General features: G+C 37.4%; 1 protein-coding gene across 4 annotated transcripts in view; it reads left to right on the forward strand.

Moving 5' to 3' along the window:
• The window catches only part of PAIP1 (poly(A) binding protein interacting protein 1), a 29,511-nt gene extending 21,787 nt beyond the window's left edge, over nt 1–7,724 (forward strand). For all 4 annotated transcript variants that reach the window (XM_033421167.2, XM_033421166.2, XM_004265947.3 and 1 more), the window contains 3 exons: nt 533–587; nt 4,967–5,060; nt 6,523–7,724. In XM_033421167.2, coding sequence (XP_033277058.1) covers nt 533–587; nt 4,967–5,060; nt 6,523–6,616 — 243 coding nt within the window. In that variant the 3' untranslated portion in view covers nt 6,617–7,724. The remainder of the gene's footprint in view (nt 1–532; nt 588–4,966; nt 5,061–6,522) is intronic.
• The last annotated feature ends 3,884 nt before the right edge of the window (nt 7,725–11,608 follow it).

Genomic DNA, 11,608 nt, shown 5'->3' on the forward strand with positions numbered 1-11,608 from the left:
GAGTGTAGGGATTCCTCAAAGCAGTTTTTCCAGAGAATTCATGATCAAAGGCCTGCATTTCAAACTTTTACTTGGCATTTTGTAGTAAAGTAAATTAAGAAAACGAAAATGGTTACCAGGCCAGTGATGCCCTGAAGCTCTCGACAGGATCAAACGGAAAGAAACTATGGAGGAATGCTCTTACAATCCAGTCTTGGAAATACTTAAAGAAAAAAATGGTTGCAGGGGGTGGGAACCACAACTAAAAATCAGCTGACACTAAATCACAGTGCACGACGACGCACCAAGTCACCAAGGGTGTGACAGGCGGCAGACGGTGGGGTTAGACCCACAAGAACTTGAGATAATAGAATAGTAATCTGAAGACCATAGACTTTCCCAGTGAAGTGAAAATGGCTGCTAGGAATTTAGTTTTTTGCTTGTTTTTGTATTATCAGGTACAGATGAATGAAATCAGCCATGCTCAATTAATGTGCTTTAAAAAAGCAATTCTGAAATGATAACATGTTTTAATCGCTCTGATTCCTCCTAGAATGAGCCAACATTTTATACATCTGATGGTGTTCCTTTCACTGCCGCTGATCCAGGTATGTTGTCTCAGTCATTTTCCGACCATTTTTTGGTAAGATAGTAAATTACGGAAAACCATACCCTCACTGGCACAAAGTTGTAGCATTTTGAAGAGTTCACATCGTTCTAAAATATAGGGTAAAGGTTTGTCTCACTAGAATATTCTTATAGTTACCACTTGGAACCATTTCACATCGAACATTTGATTCAGTATATAGTGTCTTGTCACCCTAACAGTGAAGGATTGGAAGAATCCCTCAATTAAATGCAAGCATTTTTATTTTATATTTCCTCTAATATTTTGTTTTTATACTCTAAACTTTCAGGTAGTTAAAGCGGAAGGTGTAGTTATACTATATAGTTGACTATATAGTCAGCAGCTTTCATTGGTACAGGTTAATACTTGCAGATACTAAAAATTGTGAATCTTATTAATATTTGGTGGGTCAGTTAATTAAAATCTAAATCTCTGCACACTTCCCTTCCCAGAAAAGAGCCGTTTTATAGAATGAGTGCTTTAATTGTGATCAACAGAACTGCACTGTGAGCAAGAGAACATTTCCCCACTTTGAACAAACTTACAACCAGCTTATCAGAATTTTCCCATTTGTTTCCTCTGGATAGCAGGCACTGACTGTCCTGTGCCTCTAGCACAAAGGGGTAGAAAGAAGAAGCACTTAACTTCTCAATTTTAAATTATGAAATATTCAAAAATATTAAAACCACACACAAAAAAGGGCATATTGATTCACTGTCAAGATTGAACCAATTTCACTTATCAATACATACTTTGGGTCTTTTCAAAGAAATAAAACCCTTTATAGATAGTAATAACCATTCTCTGTTTCTATAATTGATACCTCAGCTTCAAGTCCAGTCCTTCCATAACTTCCCCCCACAGAGGTAATTACCGTCCTGACATTGGTGTCCTTGTGCTGTCTTTTTACTTCATGTATGACTGTAAATGATAGGTGTTGCCATACACAGCAGTATTGACCTAAATGGTGCCTTATTGTGCACATCTTTTTGCAACTTATTTTTTATTCAGTATTTTTGGTGTTCATGTTGATTGATATATATATAGGTTTAGCTCATTCATTTTAAATGCCAAATAATAACCTACTCAGAGTAAACCACAGTTTATGGATCCCCTCCCACTTGTGGATGGTTGGTTGGTTCACACTCGTTACTACCCACAGTGCTGCGCAAACATCTTTAAGAATCTTTGTGCACATGCAGGAACTTCTTTAGGGTAACGAAGTAGAATTGTTACATTATAGGCTATATGCATCTTCAACTTCACTAAATGTTGCTAAACTGCTTTCCATCATGATTATACCACTTAATATTCCCACCAGCAACATGTGAAAGTTCCTATTTCCCATTGTTGGCAACACTTATTGATACCAGACCTATTTTTTTGTCAGTCTGTTTGTATGAAATTGTAAACTGTTATTTCCCTACTAGTGGTAGTGAATTTCTTTTCATGTTTCTATTGACCTCTTGATTTCTTTGTTTGAGCATCACCTGTTTGTGTCCTTTGCCTGTATTTCTGTTGGATCATTTGTCTTTCTCACTGATTTGTAATTACTTACATGGCCTGGAAAGTGATCCTTAGTTTCTCCTAGTATGTGCTGTCTTTCCATTTCATGTGTTGTCACTTAGAAGCTTTGAGTGTTAAAGTCTTGTTTGTGCTCTCTGTGACTTAGTTTCCTTACTATGATCAAATTCCATTGTCTTCTAAACCTTGTTGCTTTTTATATTTAGGTGATTAATCCATCTGGCTAGTTTTTATATGTGGTAAATGGTAGGACTTAAATATTCTATAGTTACTCATCTCAGCAACAGGTCATCCTTCCTCTCTTGGACAAAACGTTCCTCTGTGTACCATGTAACTCCCTGTAGATTTGTGTCTTATTCCTGTGTCCATGAATGTGGATCTTTCTTCTTGTTTGTCTTGACACCAATACTGCATTCTTAATTATTCTTACCTACTGTAAATCTTGCTATGTCTGGTGAGACAAATTTCCCTTCGTCCCTTATTCTTTGAGGCTACCTTGATTCATTTTGGTTCTTCGATCTTCATCTTTGTCCAATCTGTTTTTCCTACTTATTTCTAGTGGCTGTTTTATTTATAGAAATTCAATTTGGTTTTCAAACTGAATTTTGTTTCTGCATTTTGTTCAAAGTATCTTGATCTTAAAGTTTTGAGTCCTTTTTTTCTCATCATTCTAAACATGCTTATTTTTGCTTCATATTTTTGTTTTCTTTTAATTCTAACCCTGTTATTTCTAATTGTCATATACAAAATGCTTTATGTTGTGTTCTTGTTTTGCAGTCTCATATTTAACTGTCTTCCTTAAACTTTTTTTGTGGAAGTGATTTCAAACTTACAGTAAAGTTATAAAAGTAAAAACTGTGCAAAGAACATCCATCTACCTTTTACTCAGATGTACCTTCAACAGTTTACTCCATTTATTATTTGTTCTCTCCACACTCACTTTTTTTTTCTAAATCATTTGAAGTTAAGTTGCATATACTATGGCCCTTCATGACAGCTCCAGCGTTTTAACCGCCTGTTTGTTTTTGTTTATGAAAACTTGTGGCTTGGATTGTAGGAACATCTCTCCAAAGGGGGGTTTATATTTGCTTGTGCCAGGAGCCACAGCGGTAATACTGGCTTGGAACAAGTTTCTATTTTCTTGTCGTAGGGATTCTTTATGTGGATAATAGAAATTTGAAGTGCAGGCCCATTGTTAAAAATTCTCTGGGGAACCAGTTTCTTCAGAGTACTTCTGTCCTCACTCCAAACCCAGGCAGAGACAAGCAAGCTTCTTTGCCATCTCCCTTTGCCACCGAGGTGTTTTTTGTTTTTCCTTGGTTCACCTTTTGCTTGCAATACCAGTTCTTTGAATGTTCAGCCTTTGTGTTGGTGGGATGGACTTGGGGCATGAATTCCATCTCTCTGTTTCACATGGACTCAAGGCCTTGCTTTCTGACCTTCTGTGGGTTTTAAAATCGAAACCCTTTGTTCATAATACCACCTGGTCTATCAGCCTCCCAGCTGCAGTAGTTATGTATGGCTTTCAGTTCCCTTCTCGTTTCTGTCATCTGGTGACTTGATTGTGTGTGTGTGTGTGTGTGTGTGTGTGAACTCATTCGTACATTTAAAAGAATGTTTTATCTGTTGCCTTAAGTATTTGTTGCAGGAAGGTTTTATAGTTAAAATTGTCTCCAAATTGCCAAGATTGGGTATCAAAATATCACTAACCCTTTAAGCTAGAATTAGAGTTTTATAGAGACTGACAATCTTGGAAAAACATGGTCTCTATCGAGTTAAATGTAATTACATCATCCTCTCAAAATTTGAGGTAGCTGTTGTTCATAAGAAACTAATTGTAAGATAACTAGTTTTAATATACACTGACCCATTTTATTATTCAGAGGTAAGGACTTCATACACACATGCTAATCTTAAAAGATACTCGGTAACTCTGCTTAAGACAGTTGGCAGATGGAGAGCTATAATATCACCTGTTATTGCCTTAGAAGAGCCCAACCAAGGGAAAGTTAGTATAGCTGAAACATTTATCAGGTATCTACGTTCCAGCTGTCTCTAAGGAGAGGGAAGAAAAGAAAATCTCCTATGCTCAGAACATTTGCTAGGTTAGCCTCCTCTGATTGAGAAACTTCAAGCAATGATGGCTCTTACCTGCCAGCCAGGTAGCTCACTTTACCTCCTTGGGAAGGAGTAATGGGGGAGCCAGAAACTAGGAGGTTTGATTGAAATCCCTCCTTGTGGAAGGAAAAACAGTAGTATGGAAGAAACATGTTCTTCCCCAACAAGTTAGGACAATATCTTGTCTGATGGAAAGAAGCAGCAGAGAGTGTAAACAGCATGCACACTGGGTGTGAAATGTACTCTGTTATGTTCATAGTGGCTTTGATTTCCATCTTATATTTAGAGGAATATTAAATATACATTTGACCCCTGAACAACACAGGTTTGAACTGCACAGGTCTGTTTATATGTGGATTTTTTCTCTAAATATGTGCTACAGTACTTACACAGGGTTGGTTGAATCGCGAATACAAAGGAAACGTGTGTAAGGAGGGCGGGCTAAGTTATATGTGGATTTTCGATTGTGTGGAGGGTCAGTGACCCTAAAGGGCCAACTGTATAATTTATGAGCGTATTTTAGGGGCGGGGAGAGAGAAAGCAAGCCAATTAGAATATAAGTTTTGTAAAAGATATTCTTAAATATGTAGTTGGAACCTTGCTGTTATTTAAATGTATCTGCTTAAATGAAAAGCCATAATATTAAAAACATTTTTAGGGATAACTGGCCATTTCATATGAATATTTTTCAGCATTAAAATTTTTTATTTTTTGTAGATTACCAAGAGAAATATCAAGAGTTACTTGAAAGAGAAGACTTTTTTCCAGATTATGAAGAAAATGGAACAGATTTATCAGGGGCTGGTGATCCGTAAGTTCTGTTTAGCTGCTTTCTTTTTTGGGGTTTTTTGGGTTGTTTCTTGGGTTTTTTTTATTGGTGGGGGGGTTGTTTTGCTTTGTTTGGCCATGCCGCCTGGCTTGCCAGCATGATCTTAGTTCCCCAACCAGGGATTGAACCCGGCCCCCCTGCAGTGGAAGTGTGGAGTCCTAACCACTGGACTGCCAGGGAATTCTCATCTTTAGCCGCTTTCTTTGTGAAATTTCTGTGGCCACAGTTTGTAGATGGAGTTTAGACTAGAAAAGATGATGAAAGAACGTGCATTTTGATTTAATGGTGTTATAGTGGTATATATGTAGTAGTTATTTACCAAAAATTTTCAGAAAATCATATTAGAGAAAACACCATGGTTCTGAAAATTAAATATAGTTAAGGTGGAAAAACTATTAATGTAGCATATTCAAACAATTAGTTTTTATAAAATAAATACTATTATTATACCTAAGACTTTAAATAAGTAACTAATGCTGTAAGATCTTAGGTAAGTTCTGTGCCTGTTTCTCCATCTATTAAATAGGAATAGTAGACCCCTCCTTGAGTTTTTTTGAGAACTAAATGAGATACATAAATACTGAGACAGCCCCCTGGCACATAGTAAAAGGCTCAAAGCTTAGCTGTTAAACGATTAAAATTAAAACATAGATAATTATATAAAAATGTTTGGACTGATAGACATATATAAATTATAGTCCTGTTCTCATCTCTCAATCTTCATCTGCCATTCTTTGTAATAAAATAAACTTTTACTGTATTACTCATTTATCGTTAGACCGTACTGCATTTTGTATATGGAAGGACCAAGAACTTACGAGGTTTAGTTCCAGTTCTGTTAACAATTCATGTGAATTTGGACATGCTACTTGGATTCTCCTCTTCATAAGTGGAGGGTGGAAATAAATTAAGTCTGTGGCTTCAGTTTTTCTTATCCCATCTCATGTGTTGTAGGTTTAAAAAAAAAAATGAACCACCTTTATTCTGTCTCTAAGTAGTAACATTTTAATTATAAGTCAGTGTAAGATTTTCTAATGTTAACATACTTTTATGTACTAGTTTAATAGAAAAAAATACAGGGATGTGCTTCCAAGCACAATTAGGAAGGTTCAACCCTGCCGAGAGTATACTACTGGAAATTAAAGTTGCCCTTGGCATTGAATTTCAGGTTATCCTCTAAAGTTTTGTTTGGTAAGCATTATATTCTCTTTGCCCTAATGAACTTGTGGCATTTCAACATATGGCCTTGTACTAGAAATGGGAGAGGAAGAAGGAGAAAGACCCATCAGCAATTGGTAGGATTGGCAAGATAGTTTTGTCACATGTTGGTAGAAAGGGTCATGGGGGGGGGGTGAGGAGACACATATTTACTTTCATGGCGTAGTATCTTAGACATTTTCTGAATTAAAAAACATTAAACTTGTCATATATGCTTCTTTCACAGATACTTGGATGATATTGATGATGAGATGGACCCAGAGATAGAAGAAGCTTATGAAAAGTTTTGTTTGGAATCAGAGCGTAAGCGAAAACAGTAAAATTAAATTTCAGCATATCAATTTTATAAAGCAGTTTAGGTTATGGTGATTTAGCAGAACACAGGAAAGCAAGAAAATGTGTCACACTTATACCAAATTAAGGATGTTGAGTTATGTTACTAATGTATGCAACTTTAATTTTGTTTAACACTCTCTGCCAAAATAAACTTTATTCCCTATAACTTAAAATGTGTATATATATATAATAGTTTATTATGTACAGTTAATTCCACTGTTTTGGCTGCAATAAAATCGATTTTGAAAAAAATGAAAAATGTCGAAAGTAAATTTTGCTAGCTGGTTAGAAGCTTATCCTTTAAATTGTACTTTCCTTGAGGGAAAAATTCTTAGCCTGGAAATACATATTACTGCAAAATGTAGCATCCTTTTTTAGATATGAGTATTATAGCTTTCACTTAGTTTTACATTTAGTGTCTCAATGAATTGAGTTTCAAATATGAATCAGAATCATGAATATCTTTAGCACTGAAGTCTTAGAATATATCATTAACAACTGATTCACATATCCAGATGCTATTTGAGACCAAGGGCTTTTAAAATGGCTTAAAAAAAAAAGACTAAGAACTCCCAACTAAACAACCAAGATTCTTCACTGAGGATTTACTGCAATTCTAGAATTGGTTTTTTTCACCTAACCTCACTACCCTAAAGCCTGGAACATTATTCTGCTTTATTTATATGACTTTCTCATTTTTGTTTTATAGCATGAGTTGCATTGACTTTTTTACTAGAGAATTTTACTAGATCTTTGTCACTCAAGTTTTCATCTGCTTTATAATTGCTATACCTTGAGAATCACTTTTCTAATACTTTTATTACTATAATGTGGTACCACCTCAGCCCTACCTAATTAATATTTTTACCAATGTCAAAAATCTTTTTCCAACTAACTAAAAGTAAAACTTAATGTACAAAAGGATTGCTTGTAAATATGCATGTAAATAGTTCTGTTAATAACCCACTGTTTTACATTTGGTACATCTGTGTCTGCCTATACAATCAGCTTTCTCACTTTTCTGCTTGTTTGTTTGGTCTGGATTAAAATTAGACTTTAAAAATAAAATTTAAATAGTTTTGTTTCCTCTAAGTTTTTGGAGTGGTATCCTGGTATTTTAAAGAGTTTCTGTTGAACTTTTTTACATGACATCATAAAGTTCAGATTTGAAATCAGAGAAACTATACTAGGATAGAAGATATTCTTTGAACAAGAGTTTCAATAACATATACATCTACTCAGAAAAAAACCAGCAATTATAAAACATTAAAATTCTTTAGTGTCCTTATTATAAAAGAGAAATATATATGTAATTGGGGCTTTTGGAAATTGTAATAGTCAGAATTCTTTTTTTCAAAATGGCTCCTAACATGGTGGCTAGTACTTTAATCTGCAGTTCTCTAAAGATTGTGCTCACTGTAAGTCTGAGGGATAGGGGGAAGGGGGTGTAGGGAAAGGGGCCCGACATTAGACTGGGGCCAAGAATATGCTAACTGAATATACTTTAAACTTTGCCCAGTCGCTCTGTGCATAACCACCCAGTTTATCTGCTAGCTCATTGTCACCAACTACTGCTGTACTCAAAACAGCTACCAACAGGATCAGTATGTTCCAATTACTAGTGCTACTTAAGTAACCACCCAAACTTAGTGTCTTCAAACAATAAGCGTTTTATTATGCTCATGCTTCTGTGGCTCAGGAATTTGGACAGGGTACAATAGGGGTGGCTTTTCTCTATCCTGCAGTGTTTTGAGGCCTCGGCTGGGAAAACTAAGGACGAGGGGTGGCTCCAACAGCTGGAGGCTCTAATCATCTGGGGTCGTCTTGACTCACATGGCTGATGACCGGGCTGAGATGACTTGAAGCCATCACTCGACCAGACCCACCTACACAAGGCCTGTCCACATGGCTTGGGCTTCTTGCAACATGGCAGCTGGGTGTTGAGGGGCCATTGCAAAAGACCTGGAAGAAGCTGCCTTGGAAGCTGCGTGCAGCATTACTTCTGCTACAGTGTCTTGGTTCTAAGTGAGACGCTTGCTATAAAGCTGTATCAGATAGAAGGCCTTCAAAGAATGTGTGGACATGCTTTAAAGCTGCAACAGTACATACTGAAAGGAAGAGTTGGCCGTGTGCCACGATAGTTGGCCTTTAGGATTGCCATATCTTCAACAGAAATATGGATCAGTAAGTCTTTTGTAACAGGGACTATTAGTACAAATCTTCAATGAGCAAGGACACAAAGGTGCCAGTGAATGTTAGTCTTGTGTCTGGTAACAAAGTGCAAATATTAGTCTGAACCTGGCAGTTGTGTCATCAACTCAGATCCTCTGTATTGCCAGTGCTCTTCAGCCAAAGACTATCAGGACCATACCTGTACCTGAATGTGCTGGGTTTAGCACTTGTTGTCGTGAGGCAGAATTTACACCATGGGGAACTGTGGGGTATGTCAGTAAGAGGGTGTTCAAAAGAACTTATAGGAAAAAAAAAAAAAAAACTTACAGGATTTGGGCTTTGGTTGGATAATTTGGGAGAGGGCCTAAGAAACCGGAGGTACACTAGCTTAGATGCTGTCAGAAAGCAGGGGCAATTCTATGATTAGGTATTTCATTCAATCTTACCTGTAGGGAGGACAGTAGAGTATGGATTAAGTTGTAATTTGTTTAATAAAAAAAATCGTCACATTTATCGAGAGAGGATGCTTGGTGTAAAAGAGTAAAAACCTGTCCAGGACTGAAGGACTGAAAATTAGCCCGTACTGAAAAAGAAGGAAGTAGCCCTGCCTATTAATCAGTCTGGGAGGACAGACACAGGTAAAGCCAGCTGCAAATTTAACAGGAAACATTTTTCCCCAAGGCCATGACCACCTCTTTGTGTGACCGCTGCTCTGTTAACAATGATGTCTCCAGACCTGCTTTGCTATCCTCTCCCATCTTTTACTGGGGATACCCAATTGCTAAACTGCATTCACCTCATGATAACAGCCAGTCCCTCAGTTAAACCCTGCTTCTAATCCTGTGCAGAAACAGCATCCAACCAGGAAGTGGTCTCTCTTCCCTTAGAGCTTCCTCAGAATTCTTCAGCAGGAACCCAAACCTTACAAGAATGACGCCCTCCTCCCCCTGTGGAGAGCACCATTTGTGTTTCCTCTGAAGTGTGCTTCCTTCCTTACATGTCAAATATTTTGTCAGACTACAGGCTTGAGCCTGGTGGTCTTTGGCTGACTAGACTTTAGCAGATGTAAATAATTTAAGGTCATGTATGCTACTGCTGTATTGTGTAAGCCTAGCAAAATGCCAGCCCTGGACGAACTGGACACTGCTGCTGCATCCAAGCATCTGGAGGTCATGTTTCTGGTAGGTTTGTACTGCTATAAATTCATAGTCACCACCTTCATTTAGGCTGTCAGTGCTGCCTGTAATCTTACTATTTCTTCATTCTGTTGTTTAATTCAAACCCTCTCTACTCTGCTTGCCCCTTTATTCCCTAAAGACTTGCTTCACTGGAAAAAAAAAAAGCCACCAGACAAATGTATACAAATGCATCTGCATGTACTTCATTCCTCCTCTTCCTGTATAAGAAGTATCCCTTCACCTATTAAAAACCAGTTATTCAACATGTGCTTGAATCCCATGCCCTCTCACTCTCATGAACTCTATATAGTTACTTGGTCTGTAATTTTTTAAAAAATCTTTCTGCATCGGCCCTTTGCATGAGCTGTTGACCATGCCATTCCTCTCATCAAAAGAAATCTGGCCCTTACATTTCTCTCCAGTTACAGTCCTATCTTTGGTTCCTAGTCAGACTTCTCAAGTGTTTTCCCTTTTTTTTTCCATTTCCTTACCCATTTGCTCTTCAAACCCACTATAGCTTCTGCCACCACTATATACAACAGACCTCATTAGTCAATAATGACGTCCATGTCATTAAGTTGAATAAAGACTTCATTCTTTAGGTTGTTCTCTAGGCAAGACACCAAAATTGAATACACCCAGGCATCTAGAATACAATAGCTTGCTTTCTAGCTTTTGTGCTGTTTCTCAGTGTTTGGGGGGATTCTTTTCCCTTACCTAATCTGTAAGAACTGGTGTTCCTCAAAGCTCAGTCCTAAGCATTCTTTTCTCATGTCACAATATCCTTGGACTATTTCATCTTCTGAAGCTTCAGTTAGCATCTATCACCATTGACCTCCATATTTATTTCTAATCTCCTGATTCTAGACCTTTACTAACTTGTTTCCACTGGGAGGTCTCACAAAATTTGTCATACTATTCCTTAAATTTACTCTTCTTACATTCCCCCCTCGTTGATCGCACTGACACCTACTCACTTTCCCCAATCAGAAACCCCTGGAATTGTTTTTAACTCCTACTCTTAAATCATCCCCAAGACCAAAGAGTTGATCTCCTGAATATTTCTTGGAGCTATGCTCTCCATTCTCACTGTCCAGTCTTGAGTCTGAACTGCCGTCATCTCTCCTTTTGCTCTTTCAAAAGCCTTTTACTGGGCTCCACACGTCTGTTCTCATATCCTACAATCCACTCTCTATTCAGCAGTTCCAGGAATTTTTCTAAAGTACAAAAAGCACCACAAAACCCCTCTGTAGTAGACAGAATTTATATATAGGAGGTTCTTATACACTGGAGGGGGAAAAGGTGGGAGTTGGATAGGACCTAAGTTAGCACTGTGTAATAAAACTGATGTTACAGATCAATGAAAACATGGCTGTCTGAGGATGCCCTTATTACACTTTACATAAGATTGAGGTCAATTTGCATATCAGACTTTTAAAAATGGAGATGAATTTAAGGAGCTATAGTTCAATCCCTTAGTGCTGCCACCTTTTGCTTAAAGCCCTTGTAATAGTTTACCACTGCTATTAAGATAAAGTCCATAATTCATAAATCTGTACTACCTACCTCTATAGCCCAATTTCAGGCTTCTCTCCCCTAGGAAGAGCCTCTCTCTTCTCTTTAATC

This window comes from Orcinus orca, chromosome 3 (assembly GCF_937001465.1).
Source record: "Orcinus orca chromosome 3, mOrcOrc1.1, whole genome shotgun sequence".
Lineage (NCBI taxonomy): Eukaryota > Metazoa > Chordata > Mammalia > Artiodactyla > Delphinidae > Orcinus > Orcinus orca.